At 41.0% G+C, this 21,059-nt stretch overlaps 1 protein-coding gene across 1 annotated transcript; it reads left to right on the top strand.

Annotated features, from left to right (window-relative positions):
* The first annotated feature begins 169 nt into the window (after window positions 1-169).
* NUF2 (NUF2 component of NDC80 kinetochore complex) lies at window positions 170-15,094 on the top strand. The gene is made up of 13 exons (XM_074831680.1): window positions 170-308; window positions 1,406-1,480; window positions 2,962-3,038; window positions 3,701-3,762; window positions 4,701-4,798; window positions 5,389-5,462; window positions 7,323-7,419; window positions 8,367-8,429; window positions 9,202-9,339; window positions 10,239-10,379; window positions 11,181-11,356; window positions 13,175-13,310; window positions 14,321-15,094. The coding sequence occupies exons 1-13, from the start codon at window positions 186-188 to the stop codon at window positions 14,468-14,470; spliced, it is 1,410 nt and encodes a 469-aa protein (XP_074687781.1). The 5' UTR covers window positions 170-185; the 3' UTR covers window positions 14,471-15,094.
* Window positions 15,095-21,059: the final 5,965 nt, after the last annotated feature.

Below are 21,059 nucleotides of genomic sequence, written 5' to 3'. Positions count from 1 at the left end.
AACGGCCGGCGCGGGACGAAGCCTCACCCAGCCCCGCCCCCCTCCCGCCAGCGCGGCCGCCGATAGGCCCTCGGCGGGCGTGCGCGTGACGCGGCGGGGCGGGGCACGCGCCCGCCAGATTCAAGCGGCGCGCGGCGCAGCGGAGCTGGAGGCGGTTGGCGGCGCGGCTGGTGCTCGGTGCCGCGATGGAGCTGATGACCTTCCCCCGCTACAGCGCCGATGACATCATCAGTTACCTCCGCAGCCACGTCCTGACGGGCGCCGAGGCCCGCAACCTGGTGAAGGGCGACGTGTTCAACAGCCCCAAGGTGTGCGGGAGGGGGCGCGGGGCCGGCCGCGGCCTGCGCTGGCGGGGAGCGGCGCTCCGAGCCCCGTCGCGCTCGGGCCGCTCCCTGCTCTTCGTGAGGGGAGGCCTCTGCGGGCCCTAACACCAGAGGGTTTCTTGGGTGATCGCTCCCGCGGCTTGCGTGGTCTTCGGCGTGCAGTAACGCCTTCCAAGTGAGGCGGTTAGCTTTTCCGGTGTGGCAGATTAGTCTCGTAGGAGTTACTGGGCTGAAACCTAGAGCTTCTCCTCCCTTCAGCTTGAGAGCCTCACCAGGGAGGGTTCATAAACGGACAAACGTGAAATTACATGGTTTGTTTTTCCCAGTTCTGTGGGGACTAGGATAAAACAGCCCCTGTATTTGGCACAGTGTCATAGTTTCAACAGCTTAGTTGATTAATTAGTGATTTTAAACCAATCTTGTAAAAAGCAACCCCTCCCTGTTCCCCCCCCTTTTTTCTTCTATCCATCTGACCATTAATGTTGGTGCAGACTTACAGTGACCTCAACAAAAGACAAGTGGCTTTAAAGTGGAACTGATGCCTCAGTGTGGTTCCGTGTGCTGCTCTGTAAGTGCCTGTGCCTGCTGAAGGAGGAGGCTGCCCTGCTTGACTAGGGAATGACGGCATAGATGATTGCTCTTAAGAAGCAATATTGATTTGAACTGATCATGGATTAGTGCTGTAAATGAATAACTGTTTGACTTGTAGGTGTTTCTTGCCCCTCTGTTTTAATAATGTGATGAAGGGTACTCTTTGCTATGGGATTATAGTTTCTGTGACTTTTTTTAGATTTTGGTGTCACTTGGTTTGAAAACTGCTCAGTGAGCAGCAATGTAATAAAAAAAAATGCATAGCTGTGGTAGGTAGGACTGTAGTTGTCCGAGCTGATTGCTGTTTCTTATAATTGTATTATGAGATAGTAATGCTTGAACTGCAAACTCTTGGAAAGTAAAACGTTGTCTTGGTAGCTTAGTGAAATTAGTCTTCGTGTGTTAAAGGCAGAGCTACTTTTATGGCCTAGTCTGGGAACCCTAAATAACCAATCGTATGGAATACTGATTCATGTCCTCTCTTCTTGCAGCTTGAGGTTTTACACATGGTTTACATGAGACTCCTGCAGAAGGTATATGGAATCCGCCTGGAGCATTTCTACATGGTATGTCTGTGGTGGCAGGTGTAACTAAATGTGAAAGGAGAAAAATATTGCACTTAAATGTCAAAGTATCTCACTCTTAGCTACTTGCCATTTGATAGTGAGAAGATTGCTGTTTTGTCTGTTTTAATTGCATAAATGGGAGCTTGAAAATTCTGCCTCTATTGCAGAAGACTTGTGTGTTAGATGCTGTATACCCATGGGCATTTGTGTGTGTGTTCAGGGAGACAACCAGTGTGTTCTCTTAGCAGGAATGAGAGCGCAGTACTGCAGCGCAGCCATCAGCATGGGTTGTTTACCAGAGGTAAATGAACCTGCGAGCATCATCTGTGGGCTGTCGCTGAGGCCTTGCTGATTATGTCTGAGAAGTTTCTTTGATCGTTGCTCCTGGTCTGGAAGTTGGCTTCAGCTCAAGATACTTGTAGGAATAGTGGTTCTGTGGGTGTGCTGTCTCTGTGTTTCCCTTTTTTTTTTTTTTTTAATGGAGAGGAGACTTCCTTCTGCACTATAGGAACTAGCAGATGTGAAGAGGAGCTCACTACTGTAGGCTGTAAGACAAGCCTCTGTGGAGAGCCTTTCCTTCTGCAGTTGAGGTGTGAATTCTGTTCTTTGAGATGCTGGGGGTGATAGAAATGTCTGTAATGTCAAGTAGGGATTGGACCAGTTTATGAAGGGACACCATCTCTGGCCTTAAAAAGATGTACTGTCGTCTTGGGCATCTGCCTTTGGCTGTAGCTGGAGGAGTGTCTCTGCTTAGATGTTAGACTGACCTGGAAGGAAAGTAAATGTTGCTTTTAATGGAGAAGTGGAGATGATCAAACATTAACTGAGAGGAAAGTAAGGAGAACTGCAGCGGAGGTTAACTGATACCTTGTTGATTAACACCTGATTTATCTTCTGTCTCTGTTGAACAAGAACTGATTCCTGAAAGTCAGAATAAATAGTATTGTCTTGTGCCATTTTTGGGTAAACTGAAAGGGAGGATCATATGTGCAGAAGATAACTCAGTTCTTCGCAGGCAATGACATTATCTGGGATACTGTATTAAGAGGCTTAAAATATCAGAAAAAGGTGTCAGTGTACCACTACCTTCTCCTTCTGACTTCTTCATAAACAGTTGAGTGTGTGAATTTCAGGGTGTTTAAAGAAAGAGCTTCTCATGTTAGGTGTGTAATGCAGAGATTGTCTTTCTGCACCAGTTAGAACAAATTAAAACAGAGGGTTTAGATTGAATTCTAGAATTTGTAATGTTGCTGCTTTAGTTATTGTTGTCTTTTTATATTTTGACCAGCCAAAATTGACACTTAAAATAGTCTGCTGATTAATCTGATGGTATTCTTTGACCTCTAATGTGTTTCCTGTGGATGGGGAGACCATCCTCAGTGTGTTTAACCTATTTGAATTACCTTATGCTGTGGAAACAAACCTGTGTATTTTTGTTTTAAGTATTCTCTACTTATGCATTGACTCTCTTTACTCTTTAGATGCCAGTCAACGTTGACATAATGTATCCACAGATATTTGAAGGCTTTCTACCTGTTTGTAACTTGTATATTCACATGTAAGTAGAAGATGCTGCATCTGTTCAGTTGCTATTCCTTGAAAAGGTCCAGTTTACTGGAAGTAGTGGGACTTTATGCCTTTTTGCTGATGGTGGTTTCACTGCCTGTTGGCTCCAAGCAAAATGAAATTTGCAGATGAACAGGGGACAGCAATGTTTAATAGAGTAAAATTCTCAGCAGGGAGGTATCTTGTCAAAGTGAATATGTTAACCAAATACTCCAGCCTTACCAAGATGGAGCACAAATCTATACTTTGAGTGGCTAGAGAGTCATCATTACACCTGGAAGAGGGATCTTAAGTACCTGTTGTGTAGATATCTTTGTTGGAATGAGGTGGGTGTTAGACTTTCAGCTTCATTTCAGTTGTAAGGGGAGAACTGACTAACAATTAAGTCTAGGAGTTCCCTAATTAAGCTGAAAAGTTGTTCTACAGGCTGGAATTTGGTCTATAGAAGTCTTTGAGATGCTGTAAGAATACAAATTTTTAATTTGTAAAGTGTGTGGAGTCCTACTGTGTTATTCTCCTGAGACTTACTGTTTTGCACTTGCAGAACATCTGCTCTGGGATGAGAGGAGAAGATCCGTTTTGTAGTAAATGGATATAGCACAAGACCTGAGTAATGGTCACTGCAGATAAAGTTGTATTTTGTTTTCCTTCCAGGGAGCGCTTACTTCCAGTGTGCCGGATTACTGATTTTCAAATTGCTGATGTTTTAAACCCAAGTAAGCAAGTGCATTGTCATCCTTGTGTTTCCTGGGGTGGTGGGTGTCACTTGATATCCAGGTGTTTTTTCTCATTTGGCACAGGCAGATGGGCATCTAGTATGGAGAACTGTCCCTGGCTTCCAGCTACTCTTCTGACCCTTGCTGTGGCCCTTAGACAAGCTGGTTCTAATGAGCAGTTCTCCTCCTTATTCCTTAGGTAGGCTAATCCAGTTAAATAACTGAGGGGAGTTTTGAATGCTACGAGTCTGTTGAGCTGCTGGTCTGGAGAGCAGACTGTGACATACTTGAAATAGTGTAAGAACAGTGTAAGATGGTAATGAAAATTATCCTGGCAACTCTGGAATGCTATAGAATTTCTTATGCTGATGCCTGTGTAGGAAGAAATTGAATTTTTTTTCTTCACCCTTTTCAATATGCAGCAGTGGTGGTTCTGGTACAACACAAACAACTTAGAAAAGGCTATTCTGAAGAACTCTTTCACTTCTGGCTCTGTCTTGTCTAAGACATTCAAGGCCTCTGTAATCATCTTTAACAAAGATTGCTTGCAATAGAGCCGGAAGGTCCCTGCAGTTCCAACTGCTGTCTTCAGTTATTCTGATTGAAGACAGAATCTCACTGTAAGTGAGTTGTAGTCGAAGATTGCCACTCTTTCTCTCTGACTTCTGTTTTAATGGGAGGCTGTATGTTAGTAGTTTTTCTCCTAGGTGCCATTTTCATTTGTTAAATTGCATAGAATTGTTAAGACACTGTACATTCATAGCTTAGTGCTAGTTTTTGTGTAGTCTGTGAAATCAGGTGAGCGGGAGAAGAACTAGTGTGGATTCTGTTGTTTTGTAATTTCTGTCTCCCCTGAATTATGTTTTGCTCAACTTTTCCTAAGCAATTGCAATACACGTGGAAACCAGAATAGTGATGGCTTGCACTTTCTTTTTCAGAAACAAAGAGGACAGCTCGCTTCTTGAGTGGCATTCTCAACTTTGTCAACTTCAGAGAATTCCGACGTGAGGTCTACTTGGAGTTACAACTGAACTATGTAAGATTGGGTGCTGTGTTACTCCAGATACCTACTTAAGTATATTAACCTCGAGCTGGGAGCCATGATGATTGTGGGTTTTTTTAACTGCGTGTTGAAATAACACATTGGAATCTTATATGTAGCCAAGTAATGCAGGAAGGTACCGGTTTAATATTATGTAAAACTTGTACGGCTATATTACATATTACAAGCATACACAGCTACTGCAAATGGTTTAAGAAAAACCTTTGCAAAGCCCTTAAGGAAACATGTCAGCTTAGAAGAGTGGATGAGCTTGTCAATATTGTAAAGGTTTCTGTATGACCGTGATAAAGTTATTTCTTAGGCTATTATCTGAAGTTTTTTTCCAGTAACTTATCTGATAATTTAACCTGGTAAGTGAAGGTTTGACACCTCATGTGGTTTTGAGAAAGGAATAAGTCAGTGGGCTGAAGCTAGAATTGCAGGTGGCTTCTCTTCTGAATATCTCAGTAGTTCAGAGATGGTGCATTTCATGTGAAAAAATGATGAGCGGGGCTCTAATAGAAGCCCAGAGAGAAACGACATTCCTCTAAAATAAAAAATTTCTCTGAATATTTAATTTGCAGAAATCGGCTATGGAGAAACACCAACAACTGGAGGCTGCCAATCGGGAGGCAGCAGTGAAGCTGGAGAAACTGAAGTGAGTATGAGGAGTAAGCCCTGAGATGCACTACTTGACTTGGCTGACTTTCCTGTTCAGCGCCCATGATCTGGACAGGCTGGAGGCCAGTTGTAGGAGGTTTAACAAGGCTCAGTCCAGAGTCCTGCATGTGGGTCACAACAACTCCACGCAACACTACAGGCTTGGGGAAGGGTGGCTGGACAGCTGCCCAGCAGAAAATGACCTGGAGGTGTTGGTGGGCAGCCAGCTGAATGCTGGCAGTGTGCCCAGGTGGTCGAAAAGGCCAACAGCATCCTGGCTTGTATCGGAACTAAAGTGGCCAGCAGGACTAGGAAAGTGATCGTCCCCCTGTACGCAGCTCGGCACTGGTGAAGCTGCATCTTGAATACTGGGTTCAGCTTTGGGCCCCTCACTACAAGAAAGACATTGAGGGACTGGAGTGTGTCTGAAGGGCAATAAAGCTGGTGAAGGGTCTAGAGCACAAGTCTGATGAGGAGTGGCTGAGGGAACTGGTTTTTTTTTTTTTAGCCTGGAGAAAAGGAGGCTGAGGGGAGACCTCTCTACAACTACCTGAGAGAAGGTTGCAGAGAGGTGCATGTCAGTCTCTTTTCCCAAGTAACAAACAAGCAATAGGACGAGAGGAAGTGGCCTCATGTCGCACCAGGGCAGGTTTAGATTGGATATTAGGAAAAAATTTCTTCATCAAAAGGGTTGTCAAGCATTGGAACAGGCTGCCCAAGCAAGTGGTTGAGTCACCATCCCTGGAGGTATTTAAAAGCTGTGTAGATGTGGTGGTCAGGGATGTGGTTTAGTAGTGGACTTGGCAGTGTTAGGTTAATGGTTGGACTCTATCTTAAGGGTCTTTTCCAGCCTAAATGATTCCATGATTCTATATGGCGTGCTTAAACAGGAACTGAGTAGTTGAGCTGTATGACTTGACAAAGTTGTTTGATAACTACTGTAGGAACTTTTAATTTGAGCTGACTTGACTTCTCCTTTGGCCCTTGTCTGACTTGGCTGGCTAGCCTCCCTGGGAAATAAGCCATTAAATGTATTGATGTTGCTGTTGGGCTGTGTTCAGAGTTACGGAAGTAGCTCTATTGGCAATAGGCTAGAAGAGTTGCTGGCAGAAAATAAAAATGTGAATTCAGGAGTGTATGGCTGCTTTGAGAGGATACTGTATTTTGTATGCTGGGGACTACAGTGAAACTTTTTGCTGTTATAGTTTGTTTTTAGTGATAGGTCTTTATCTCTTCAATAGCTGTAGGAAGCCCATCTTTAACTTAATAGGTGGATAAAATTGTCTTCCTTAGCTATTTGACATGTTTGCCCCATTCTCTGTTTCAGGCCGTTTAGTCATACTGCCTGTGTCTTTGCACCATTAAGTTTCGCTTTTGCTTGTGGATAATAGGATGAAGAGATGACTAGTTTCCAAGATAGCTTTCACGGCAAAGAGTTTTTTTTCCTCTGATAGCTGCTCTTGGTACGTGCTGGACAGGAGGCTCTCTAGCTAGCTATAGGTGTACACTAATACAAGCTGTTTCTATGGCAGGTAATAGTATGCAAATTTCATAAATGAAAATCACCACAAAAACTGGTAGAAGTGTTGTTCTTTTGTGCTTTGCTTAACATCATCTTTAAACTTAGTTCTCTGTTATGCTTGTACCACTTCTTGCCAAAATAGCTCTGTAGATTATGCTTCAACTACAAAAACCTTAAATCAAAGGAAAATATGATGTATTGATTTGAGACTGTCTTGCTCTGATTACTAAAGTTACTGATTGTAAACTCTTTGGAGAGAGTGATTGTTTTATCTACTGTACTCCAACCTGACTATAATGATGCTGAAATTGTCCAATATCTTTATTTTTTGCTTAGCACTGTTCCAGCTGAACATCAAGCAGAGGTCAAGCAACTGACAGATAACATTCGAGAACTGGAGCAACTACTAAGGCAAGAGTATCGTCGGAAACAAGTATGATCTTGTTATATATTTCTCTGAAATGCTGCTATGACTTCTGATCATGGGTGTTTCTTTCTTATGTTGATTTTGTTCCCCTCTCCCTACATCTGCAAAGGATAAAGGGGACTCTTCTGATTTTAAAACAAAGGTCATTGCAACACAGTGTCTTGTCTAACCCCTAGCACCAGCTCTTCATTTCCTGTAAGGAATGTGAAACATACTTGAAATCAGACTTAGGGAATACAAAAGTGTATTCAGCTCTTTCTTTTTGAAATTCATTCCTGCAGTGACTTGGGAGATACCTGTGTTATTGTTCAGAAGTGTGAGGTGTATGTTTCCCTTTGTTTTGCACCTGAATTCGAAGAATTGGAACTGGAGATGAGCCATGGCAGGAAATGGGGCCTGAGAAGGGTCAGCCAAGGGAATGCCTGGCAGAAAGAGTAGGACTGATTGCAGGGGTAACTTTCCAGCAATGGCAACTTGCCTCTAAGATCTAAGGCAACCTTTTCAGCTACTTTGGGGAAAAAAAAATTATCTGTAGTTAGGACTTTTTTGTTACATTGTCATGTCTCTATTAATATTATTAACTACGTGTGTGCTTGGCGTCTATATTATTGAGGACCTTGTATTAACGTAGTTTTTTCTCAAGAACAGTGCCTCTGGTGAAGAAAGTGTGTGTGTATAATGCTGCCAGGGTCAGTAAGGATAGAGGTAGTCTGTCTCTTATCCCTGTTCCTAGTTACCTACTGCTGGCTGCATCCCTAGTGCTCCCAGTGGCTTTTGTGACTATGTTCTCCTTCCCTGTCTTTTAAATCTTATAGACTGCAATTTTGTCTGCTAGTTATGGCAGTCCAAATAAACCATAAATGGGATTTCTCTTGTAGACAGATCTATGATAGAAAGGTAAAGGTGGTAGTAGTTGTAGAGATGCTGATTTAAAGTTTGTTGCCTTTTTTAAGACAGCTTTGCAAGAAGTGATTTCACAAAAGAAGTCGGATATTGCAGAGAATACCCGAAAACTGGTAAGTAAACCTCTGTGTAGGTGTAGGCTGTAGCTTGCATCTTGGATCAACTAATACATCATCTGTTTTTATAAAAGCAAATTATTCTCAGAGCTAGGTAACATTCAGGTGGTGATTATTATTTTTTTAAAAACTGTTTTGGCTTAATTTTTTTCCCCCACGGAAGCTTTACTGGAGTAGCTTGTTTTGTGAACTTGAAATACACATCTGCAATGTAAAGCTCTGTCCGTGTTCAGGAAGCTGATCTGTTACAGGGCAAGAAATTGGGACTTCTCAGACACTATGGGCTTACCTTAAGTGTGTAAAATGGCTAATGAGGCAGCCACTGAACCTGGTGGGGACAAAACAGGAGGTTTTTGAGACGTTGCACAGGAAGCTTGTTGCTCTTCTACCAGGTTGATAGAACTGGATCTGAAACCCTGCAGTGGCTGCCTGGGTTGCCCTAGGTGAGGGGTTCTGAAGGAGAAAGCTGATATTAATATATATTATTCGGCAGGCTTTTTGTGGAGTACTAGCTAAATGCTGTTCTTGTGACTTAGTATTGCACCCCTGTAAGCACGTTCAGGGAGCAAAATGGAATGTTAACTGCTTTGATTGGGAATGTTAATGCTGTTTAGAGGAATTTATTTTTTAAACAAACTTCCTACTGAAGAATGACTTACAACAGAGAAAAGAACCTATCTAGTCATAAGATCCTGGAAAACCATGCTTCACAGTTTCTCTTTGTTCACCTGATTACTAATATTGAAAGTGCGTTTGTCTTGTTAACTAGAATGAGCTTAAAGTGACAATGGCTACTTTGAAAGAAGAACAAGAGCAGTTGAAATCAAAAATTGTGGAGAGTCCAGAGGAACTGAAAAATTACAAAGAACTGATGAAAGAGACTGTTAAGAAACTCAAGAAATCCAAGGTGAGGTTTTTCTTCAACAAAACACATTTTACTGAACTGTCATCATCTAGAATGGCTTCTTGAACGACTTCCAGTCAAAAATCAACAGAACAGTGGTTATTCTGGAATGAAATCACAACTTCAGAGAAAACTGAAAGTTGGTTGTGTGGCCTTTTTTTTTGTGTTTTTTTTTTGTGTTGGTGTCTTTTTTGAAAAACAGTATTGCAATCACTGTTGCTTTGTCCTCGATGAGTAACTGTTTATTTGTGAAACTAAGTGCGCAACTCCTGAATCTATACTGTCTGGCTGTTTGCTCTCAAGAGATGACAGTATTTTGGCAGCTTGCGAATGTCCTTGGATTTAGAACATGTGCTTCATAGTGTCTCTGTTACCGTTCACTGTTTCTGGAATTGATGGCTGTCTCCACTATTATGCTGAACACTGAATTCCCTTCCTAGTTTTTTGTCGGGTTTTTTTTGTGATGTCCAGTTTTTAAAGGTTTGTAGTTCATGTTTGTGCATACATCAATGCAGCTTGCATAACTTTTTCTCCCTAGATATTTTTGTTCCAAAGGTGTAAACTTGATTGCTGTAATTCCAGACATTCATTTTTATGATGCTTTATGTAACTCTTGTTTTAACAGTATAGAATTTCTTCACTGTACAGCTTTTTTTCTGTCCTGAAAGCTCTTGTAACAAGCTAGTTAGTTCACTGTAAAACACTTGCATGTCATTTTTCCTGTGCTTTCTGAACAAATGCTGTTTTTACAAACTGAAGATCTCACTTCAGTAACTACTAAATATTAATTCTAGTGTATGTTAAACGATGAGGGAATGGGTACAAAAGTCTATTGCATTAATACAACACAAAATAACTGCTGAACTCCAAAGCTGTTTTATTAATGTCTCTTCTCTTTAAAGCAAGAAGTTATTGAGAAATATGAAGGTTATAGAGACCTAGTTGAGGTTCTGCCATCATGCCAACTGGAGGTGCAGTTATATCAAAAGAAGATGGAAAGACAGGGAGCAAATGTGGAGACACTGGCCAGTGTATTATCAGAGGTTTGTATTATCCACATTGTATCTGGTTAGGGAGAATTTAATGTCTAAGCAAGATAGGTGATCATCAGTAAATCTATTTTGAAAGTTCCCATCTCTCCTCTTCCCCAAAAAGAAAGAAACTGGGTAACTTCAAAATCTCATTCTTAAAAACATCAGTAAAACATAGCTGCTGCTTTGCTGCATGCCCCTAGCTAATGTACTATTGACCACTTTTAATAGTCAAAGCCTTTGTTACCATAGAAACCTGACCTAAAATAGTTTGAACTGTCTTGGGGTTGTTGGTAAGAAATGATGGAAGAAGAAAAGTGAGATCCATTTTTTCTGCCTAGAGAGCAGAGACTAAGAGCAAAAAATTACAACTTCAGGGAGAATCATGTTTTGAGTGCCTTTTAACTTTATTAATATTACTAAGCCAGCCTTTCCCTGATGAAATATTTGCCACAATGCAGTACCTTGCTATTTGCTACTCTGTTTTGGGAGAATGCAGTAGTTAGGAGCATTTGAAAAATGGTATGCAGTCTTTTGGGGTATTTGTATAGGATATTTTCAAATTGCCCTTGGCTAAGCAGAACTCATAGTAACTTCTGAAAATCATTCTAAGTGGTGGAATCTTGTCCATTTGGATGTATTTAAAATCAGATAAGGACTAGGGAACTGCGATTTAACTGGGAGAAATAGTGAGCAATCAGATCTTCAGAAAGCAAGAAGCTAGTTTTGATCTTAGTTTACTAACAGGGTATGCTCTTTTGGTTATTTTTTTTCCCCCATTTAATTTATTTTAATACTTCTTATATACTCTAGGTCAGAAATCTGGAGGACCAGCTTGAGAGTGCTCAGATAGAGCTGAAAAAGGGGAAGACAGATGAAATGTCCTTAAAGAGACTGGTCACTGCAAAACATGAGAAGCTGTCTACAGCTGAAATAAGGATAAAAAAGAAGCGTGAAGACGTTGAGCAATATAAGCACACTGTGTTTGAGTATGGATGAGTTGACATTTCTGCCTGATGCTACTTTATGTCTTTGTTATGTGCTACCAAAGTTCGCGTCTGGTACAAACACGTAGCTTAGCAGTAAGAAGAAAATGAGCAATGTGGGATAGCTTTGTATGAAGACCAGTAATGCTGCAGGCAGGGACTTGGGGTCTCAAATCAATAATTGCAATGTGACTTGACAGCAATTCTTTTATTGGAGCGCTAATTTAATTTATAATGCTTATTCTTGATTCTTTTATCTTCTTAAAGAGAATGTCACATTGGGATAATTTTCCAACTTATCAGGCTTCAACAAAGCCCCATTTGCCTTTCATGAATTTTTCATAATTTCCCTTGCCACTTTTGCTCATTATCAAAGATGTTCAAGACCCATGGGGAAATGGGGCTCATATCTCAGAGGAGTATTATCCTGACATGATGCTTCTAAAACAAAAGGAAAAGTGTCATTTGATCAAAGCCTCTTAGCCCATCTTCTTTCCTACCATATGCTAAAGGCAAGTTGCAAGGCAGTGTTTACAGCACAGCAGTCACTTCTGCAGCAGCCAACCGCAGTGTTGTAAGGTTGTGGCTTCACTGTGAGATTAGAAGTGCTGAACCATTATAGAGAAAGCTTATCATATAACTTTTTTTTTTTTGCACATGGATAGGAAAGGGAATATGGAAAATTATTGGCTGGGTAGATTAACTATCATGGAAGAGAGCTGCTTCTGCATAGCTGAGAGAGTCAACTAATATTTAGTCATGCTGATAAGGTTGTGTGGAATGAGGAGCAAAGGAAGCCTGGGAATCTTGCTGCCATTTAGTGTATTGTACTAGCTAAAGGAGACTAATTAAAAGCTACTTTTCCTTCCAAATAAAGAATTAAGATAATATAATCTAATGCTCCTTTATGTTAGATGTTGATGCCAATTTATTTGGTTTTAATGTGTTAGGTATTTCTTGAGTGATAAAATTAGATGTTTTGATAAGCAAGAGGGGAAGGGAGGTAACCTTGGTTTGAAAATGAGTTCTTGCTGGTGAATGCTGGTCCTGCTGATCCCTTGAGGTAGGAAGTGTAAGCAGACTCTTGCTATGTATGAGTGATTTCAGCCACTCTTTAGAAAAAGCAGTTGCTACAGTTACAAATAATTATTGTACAAATGTTTAGTATAAACTGGCAGGTGTTTTTTGCACTTGAAGTCAGAGTAGATCTCCTGTTCCTATGCTAGCCCTTTGCTGATTACATGGCAGCTCACGGCTGGAGCTATCTGAATTTACCTGCAAGCTGGGGAAATATTTGGTCTTTGTTTGGGATGCAGTGAAATGATGGACTGGAAGTTGCAGATAACATACGTAGATGTATGGGATTAGAGCTCTAACTTGGTGGGAGGGGATCTAGGGCTAAGGAAAATGTGTGACTTTCAATTATGCTGAAACATCAAGTGCAGCTATATTGCTTTTAACCTGGCCCAGTGGATGGCCTTTAGGCAGGACTCCCCTGACTCCTGTACTGCATTACTCAAAGGCAGGAAGATGCAGTGTCCAGCTGTCTGTTGGGTTGGTTCTGCTGGAGTCCCTTGAGTTGCCTTGACTGACAGCAACTGAGGATTTTCAACATGCTCCTCTAACTCCACTCTGAATTTCACTTCTTGTACTTAAGTTGTTCTAGTTTAAGAATTGGACAGATTTCCAAGCAAGTAATAAAGCATTGCTTCTTGAAGGTGTTAGTTTCGTGCTCATAAAATGTAAGCTTTGTTTGTGGTGTGGTTAAATTTTAATCTGGAATTAGTTGACTCAGTGCTAATTTTTTTCTTCCACCTTTAGATATTGTAACAGAGTTCAGGAGAAGAGGGGTGCTGTATATGATAAAGTGACAGCAATTCACAAGGAAATCCAACAGACAAGGTTCAAAATTCATCAGCTGAAGGAGAATGCTGAAAAAGAAGAAATGAAAGCCAAGGTGAGGTTTTTTTCCTAAGGGAATCCTGTTTGGTATTCTCAAAACTGATTTTTAACTTGCGCTGTGTAGCTAAAGGAACTCTTATTGCCCTAAAAATGAGTAGTGCAGGTGGTGGTTTGGGTGGATAGTGAAAGGGAGAGCACTTCTTGTGGTTCCAGTGGGTTGCTAGGGCTCGTTCTTGTCTCTGCAGGCGGTATGAATGGCCCACAGGAGAAGTGGGCTTTGCTGACCCGAGAGAAAAGACTGGAATGGTGTGATTGCCCAGTATTTTAGGAGGTGAAATGAAACTTGTCTTCCCACCTGTGTCTGTAGCAGATACTATGCTAGTTCCATGATGTCAGGTTTTGTATCATGGTAGTTCCAGCTCTATGCAGTTGGATTTTTTCTTTTTTTTTGTTTGGCCCCAGGGACCTCGCCTCTGAGGCTTTATGTTTGTGTTGTAGTGATGGGCAGTATTGTAATCCTCTCAACAGTCTCCCTCAAATACAGGATCACTTGCCATGTCACAAACACTTTCTTCTTAGGGTTTCAGGAAGATAACTGTCCAGCTCAGCTTTGGAAAGAGGCGGAAATCGTGATGGGTTGGGAGTAGGGGGTCACAGTCTGCCTGTACCATCTCATCCTATCTGTTCATTACTAAAGTACTGTCCATGCTGGGAGGACAATGGCAGCAGTCACAGTAGCAGAGACCTTGGTGACACAGGGTAACACGGAATGGGGCAGTAGTAGTGTGAATACTGGGCTGGTTGTTTGACCATCTTAGTATTGTGATCACCTGAGTTACTTGGAGTCATAATACTGGGATTTTGCTTATATCTGCTCTTGCTTTTCTGATGTTTTGTAACTTCCTTGTGTTCTGTGAATGCTGCTTCTTAAGCCAGGGATGAGGTACCTTTGAAATCACTTGAGACCACCAGATGATTCACTTAAATTGTTATAAATCATATGTTGACTTTGCTGATGGATTTTTTTCCTCCCCCCCCCCCCCCCACTTTATCTCCTCTTTCTAGGAAATATACCTAAATCTGAAGGCTGGGTTGGAGAAGCATCATGACTCTCTAATTAAGACAGCAAAGAGTTATGCAGCTGCAAGAGAAGATAAAATTGCTGAACTGAAGAAGGGACTTCTTAGAGTTCAGACTCCTGAAAGTAGTTCTTAAACCTGTCTTCACTTGTATTGCCTTTCCATTATGTTTATCCTTATATCTGAACTCAAGAGCTTGTGCTTTGCATGGGATGGGTAACTACTCCAGCTTTCTCAAAAACCATGTCAGAACACATTTAGCTTTCTAAACAGATTCCGATGTTGTGAGCTTGCTGATGTGGATAAGAAAACATTTGTTTTAGCCTCTTTGCATTGTTTTGAGTCAGTATCTGATTTTAGTGGTAATAACTCAAGTCTTGCTAACACCGAATTGCTTGATATTTAGACAGAATCCTGCTTTTTGTAGAAGCTGTTCTGCAAACTTTGATCTGGGAAGATCTGGCACTTTAGTCTGGTCTGAATTGACACACTGTTCAAGATAAGTCATTAATAGGTGATATTCCACTGCCATTATTCAATTAAGCTTAAATCCTGATGGAGCAGTAGCATCCAGGTGAATGCCAACTTAGTCTCATCACGAATATTAGTGACTGTAAACACTCAAGAGTATCATTTTAGTTAATAATACCTCTAGATGCTTGAACTCACTGTTTCTGCTCTGTGGGGTATTGAACCCTCATCTATGTTTATTAGAAAGTCTGTGTTTGGGTGCTTAGTCCTATTAAAAATTACATAGATGACTATTTTGTACCTTAATTTGTGATGGCACTCAGTTTGCCACAGTGTTTTTAACTATCTCCTCCCAAAAAATTAATTTTAAAAATAGCTGATATAAGGATATTTAACCCTATTTCTGTTATGTCTTTTCCCTCACCACTCTCCCAACTGACTTGGCATAACTTTCCAATTTAAAAATTTTTACTTGTACATTTGTAGGAATGTGTACTACTAGAGGTTTTTTATAATGAAGGGAGGAAGATTCAAGCCTGTATGGATAATATCTTTCTGGTTTTGTTTAATTCTTCAACTTATTAGCTAGAGGTGCTAGCAAGTCAGGAACAGCAGGTGATCATTGCTTCTAAAGTTCTTACTGAGACATCAGACCCTTCTGATGTTTTGCTTTGAGGTTTTTTCTTACACTGTAGCATGTGAGACATCTCTGTGAAAGTCCATGTTAATCTGCAAATCTTAACCTAGTACAAAGCTTCTCATAGTTTTCCCATTTCCACCAAATACAGCCTGTGTGATAGGTGTGTGTGACGAGTCCTGCAATGCTGTGCAGCAGCATCTGGTGTAGAGACTAATGAAAGTCTAACTGCCAAGGTAGATGATTTTTTTTATTTCCCAAGAGCTAAAGATGTTAAGTAAGTACAAGGCACAGAAAAATTTACAGATTTCATGCACTAGGCCATACATGGAATAATTAGTGATGTTTTGGTGTGTTAAAGCTTTGTTTTTCATCCGCAGGTGCGCTCTGCTGCCTTTGCCATAGCTTGGGTTCTAGTGTGACACAGATACTAACTGCAGGAAGATGTTGCTTCTCATTGGCAGTACTTGCTAATGAACTTGATGTCTGTGCAAAACTGATAATAATATTTAGGTATTTCCAGACTTACAACACTATGAAATTCCTGAAGACAGATGGAAAGGCTTGTGTAGTTTTCCCTGAGCTTTCTTGAGATATCCCTGCTTCTCATGTCAGTCTATCCCATATCCCAACTTGACAAGATATGGGAAGCCAAGCATTCCTTCTTTTAAATTCTCTGAGAATTTTGGGGTGTCCTATCTCTTTTTTTTTTCTTGTGATGCTGTAAAGATTCAAAGTAAACTCATGTGACTTGAAATTCTATAAATATAGGAGTAGTATCTGCTTTCTTGTAAAGACTGATTGGAGGCTGTGCTCTACAGCCTGGATGGTACAGCAGCTCTTGGGAAAGATTCCCAAAAGCTTCAAATAGATGCTGTAAGGCATTACTCCAGCCAGCAGATGATTTTGGTGGGATAATCTTACTGTTGTTCAGGAAACTGCATATAAAGATCAAGATTGTTAGGCTAGAGAGATCATGCTTGTGTAGCCCAGTGATTAGGAATTTGCAGGACAAAGAAAATGCTAGATTCTGGTTCCTGCTCTCAGGGGTTTTGCAACACCAGCTGTTGGGTAAAATAAAAGGCCATAATTCATGAAGAAACAAAACAACTGACTTCCAGGGACAGGTTTATATATTTCCAATAGGTCCTTGTGCCTTCAGAGGGGCCTGTCTGTACCTAAAATACCTATAAATAACACATAACCAAAACTATATTTTTATCTAGAGATAATTGATTCCTAGGCGTGAGTCATCTGCTGCTTTTCAAGAACTTCTACTCATCTTGAACCATATGGCAAGGCAGTGGGGGGAGTTTTAGTGTGACCTGAATAGCAGTGAAGGGAGGATGGCTTTGCTAAGGCAATACAGCTCGATTTCCCTCAAGAGGGCAGTGTTACCCAAAATTTTCTTATTTGGGTTTTTTGTTAGTACTTCTGTCTATATGCCTAGAGCCCTCTGCCAAGGCCTAAATCAAACAAAACTGTAGAACTCCTTTATTTTGAGACACCGGTGTGAAATAAGTGAATTGTAGATGGATGCTTATGAAGCTGATAGTCTAGTCTGTCTGTTTTCTCCTTAGTGGAAGGAGACCTTCACAGCCTTCCCTGTGGTCTACCTGGGAGAATAACTGAATGTCAGTAGCTGCTATACAGCTTGGCATAACACTGTTTAAATGTTTCATTTGATTTTTTTTTTTTCCATGTACTTCAGTATTTCATATACTACATAAATTTTGTAGCAAATTTGCATTTTACTGCTTGGGCTGCAAGGCTTTCTGGTCTCACTTGTTTCAAATGTGTTTAGCTACTAACAACATTCTGTAAGTAATAAAGAAGCTGGTCCTTGAAAATAGCAGCCTTGTTACAGACTTTTGAAAAGGTTATGCTCAGCTCTGTATGTTTTTCCCTCAGACAAGCATAAGTGATGCCCTCAGTATTTCACTCGAGTGTACATGAATCTCAGATTCCTTGAAAGCTCTTGTTAGTTTCCCACCAATATTTGCTTATGTAGTAAATCAGAGCTTTTTTAGGACTTGGGGGGGAAAAGCATTCTAAGATGGTGTCTAGGAGGGCTCTGATCTTATGTGTGTGTTTCAGTTTAGCTTTGGTATTGCCTTTGAGAATTCCAGTCTTACCTCCTTTGTGCTGCCCCTCCAGCTTGCTAGTGCAACTGTTGGTTGGTTATACTGTGGGGACTTTTTGTTCTTTAAGGCTGACAGCCATACCCTGATCGGGTGTCTAGTCTAGCTGTGTGTACCCTGCTTGTAGTATCTGGGTCAAATTACATTTTTGAGAAGTTTTTAAAACAATCAAAAACCAAATCCCATAAAAAGCCTCTAGCGATGACAGGGGTGTTCATGACTACGTTTGATACCCAGCACATGGATTATTTCAGAGTGAAATCTTTAGCAGTACAGAAATAGAGACTGCATACATCAGTATATTTGCAGCTAGATATTAGGTTTAAAGAGTAATATGAAAAATATTATTAGATAACAATCCTGTAAGCAAACATGTAATTTTTACTGAGGTGAGAGTGCTCCATAGGAATGTATTAGTCTAGTAAAATATGTATAGTGTCTCCTCTTCTCTGAGTGCATATGACATGAAGTAATTTTGGATGCCCACCTGGGCAAGAACAGTTTGTTGTAGCCGCTTCAGCAAAGCCCTTAACTCTCTTATTGTATTGATGCTGCTTATTTTACTGTTACTATACTTCTCTCCCCACTTCTTCCTTCTAGCACAAATCTTATGTGAGATAAGATACCTTGTTCTCCTTTGGCCATAAGAGCTTGTTGTTCCCTACAAACTTACCTTGTTGAAACAAAAAACCCCCCACTAATATTATAAGCAATGTGTATGTTAGGGAATGTGCGGGTTTGTGTATTGTTGAATTGAAAAATACTTTTCTGATAGAGGTGTCTGCTACATTTTTAAGGTAAAAGCTCAAAGGGAAGCAGGAATCTTTCCAGTGGTCTTGTGAGTTGATCTTGGTTATTCACTCAGTCTGGGAAACCTCCATATCAGCCTTCATGCTTACCACTGGCTGTACTTCCACTTTTGACTTTAGACTTCATCTTGCTGTCGTTCCAGTGTCTGTTCTTGGGTAGATCAACAATGGAAGTATTTTGATGATGTGAAGCAGCATCAGTAACATACAAGGTCCAATAATTCATGTGTGTCTTAATGTGGCTTTATGCTGTATCTGTATTCTAAACATCTAGTGCATACTGGCAAGTCCTTGTTCTGAATTTCTGTAGCTAGTCTAATATTGGCAAGACCTCTTTCTTTGTTTAGGTGTTGTCTAGATCTAGTTACAAATGCTTATCTTTTGCTTGGGCTACTCATAGGGTCAACCTGAAGATGCCAGGCCTTTTTTCTTTAGAGGAAACTTAGCTTCCTCATAGTCATATGTATATTATGTGCTGCCTATACCTTCTGTATAGCAAAAATTATTTTAGCTGTATAATGATCCAGAATGTCTTTTTAAGCAGTAACCACTTTCCCTCTGATGCTAACAATTGTCAGATCTCTTACTCTTTAAGATGGGCTTGCTTAGTATCTCGCTTGTTCATAATCCTTTTGTTGAGCCATATGTTTGCATCTTCCATGTGTGTACTGCTTCTGGTGATCTTTGGGAAACCAGGGCAGGATGTAGCTCTGATCTGAGCATGCTAACCTATGTGGGAGATCTAACATCGACTCTATCTTTGTATAAATATCCTGTAAACTTGGTTCTGTACCTCTACTTCTATGCTTGAGTGACTAGGTAACACTGATGCCAAATCAGGTTAATATAGAGCAGAGCCCGGACACTTGCTTTGTGCTCCAATGTAGTGTGGTCTGGGTCTTAGTAGAGCTTTTCTTTAGGGAACCTGCATAGATCAGGCAGTAGCTTAGATCACCCAGAAGGTCATTGAATGTAGGTTACCACTCAGAATGTCACTTTCCAGGAGCAGGAAGTTTAAGATGGTTTGTCCATCAGCTTGTCCATACCGTGTCCCCAAACCTCCTTTCTTAGAGCTGAAGAGTTTTAGCTTAGAATTTAAAAAAAAAAAAGGTGCGTATGGGGGGAAGTGGGTAGAGTAGAGGAGAGGGCATGGAGCTTAGCAGCAGAGTTGTCATATGTAACTGCTGTACTGTTGGGAGTGTGCTGTACATTAACACAGATGAAAATACCTCCTCTTACAAGCTCAAACATATGAACAGAATATATGTATGGACAGGACAGCTTGAACTTCCTGTTACTTGTGAGTATCCTTCCTTTGCACAGTCTCTATGCTATAAACTATTAAAAAGGAAGGTAAGTATCTCCTGCCCGCAAGGATGTGTTGTCTCAGAGATGTGGCTTAAACCGCAAAAATTTGGAATGAAGCCCCTTTTGGTATCTCTTCAAGTAGAAAAGTAGTAATGGATAAGGGGGAAATGGGTGGGCAGCTTATGGCAACTTGGCACAGTATGTGAACATGAACAAAACTAAGAGGCTGTGTGATACCTTGCATGTCTTACTCTGCTGCTTTCCTTGTGAAGGAAGGAAGCCTTTCTTTCCTGTCTTGCCTTTACTCCACAGTCTTGCCAGAAAGAAGATATTCAGAACTGTCTCGGAAGCCCTCTTAGGCTTTGGGCGAACTGAGGGCGGTTGGGTTAGGTGAGCAAGTTTTGTATTTTTTCAAGTGTTTCGTGAGACGTTTCTGCTTTTGTTGTAGGATGAGCTGGAAGAGGAGCTGTAGGGGTGTGTGTGGCCACTCGGTGGGGCTGTTGGCACAGGTAGTGGTGGTGAATTCATGTTTTGTTTCTGCGCAGCTTTGCTGAGAAAGCCAAAGGAAACTTGCTGAATCTGCAGCCTCAGGATAACAACTTTGCAGCTTGACATTCATATATTCTAGGACTAGCCAGGACCAGGTAAACTGTAAATTAAAACCTTTTTTTTATATAAAGATTTCAGTCAACTGATGGTCAGTTTTGTGTGGCTGTGTCCTTCCTTGGTGTTGTCTTCTGACTGGAGGGTATGAAGAGTGTTTTGAGGTCGCCAGTATCTGTGAAATCGTCTTGCATTATACAAGTAGTGGGACTCGGCTTTGAAGTGCCCTTTTACCTCTTGTAAAGCTTTCTCAGGCACTGGAGCCACCTTTAGCTGTCACCAAGTCTCCAAAGCTTATGGACAGATCTTTCCATCTAAGGATATGACCCTTTATGCTGCTGAAGTAAGAGCTAGTCTGGAGAAAGGAGGTAATAGAGCTTGCACTTGGTAGTCACTTCCCTGTGACTAGCAGTTTGTGAAGGTGATTAGGAGTGAGTGTGAGAGGCTCATACATGAGGCTGTGTTTTGATGTGGAGGTGAAGAGTGTGTGTGTGTGTAAATTAAGAGGTGGTTAGATACAGAACAAACAAATGGAATCTGGCAGATAAATGCTGTGTGCTAAAGCCTTGTATCTGCAAGGACACCTTCCTTTTGGAAAGTCTCTTGATGTTTCCATCAGACTCATTGAGGGTAATCCTTCTTATTATAATAAAGTAAAATAAATGGCTAGAGATACCTGGGAATAAAAACAAGGAAAAACTGAGCTGAATATCCAGATTCTCTTTGCCTGTGAAATGCTTCGTTTTTCCAAAGCTA

Source organism: Strix aluco, chromosome 8 (genome assembly GCF_031877795.1).
Source record: "Strix aluco isolate bStrAlu1 chromosome 8, bStrAlu1.hap1, whole genome shotgun sequence".
Lineage (NCBI taxonomy): Eukaryota > Metazoa > Chordata > Aves > Strigiformes > Strigidae > Strix > Strix aluco.
This window is presented reverse-complemented; position numbering and strand designations above follow the sequence as displayed.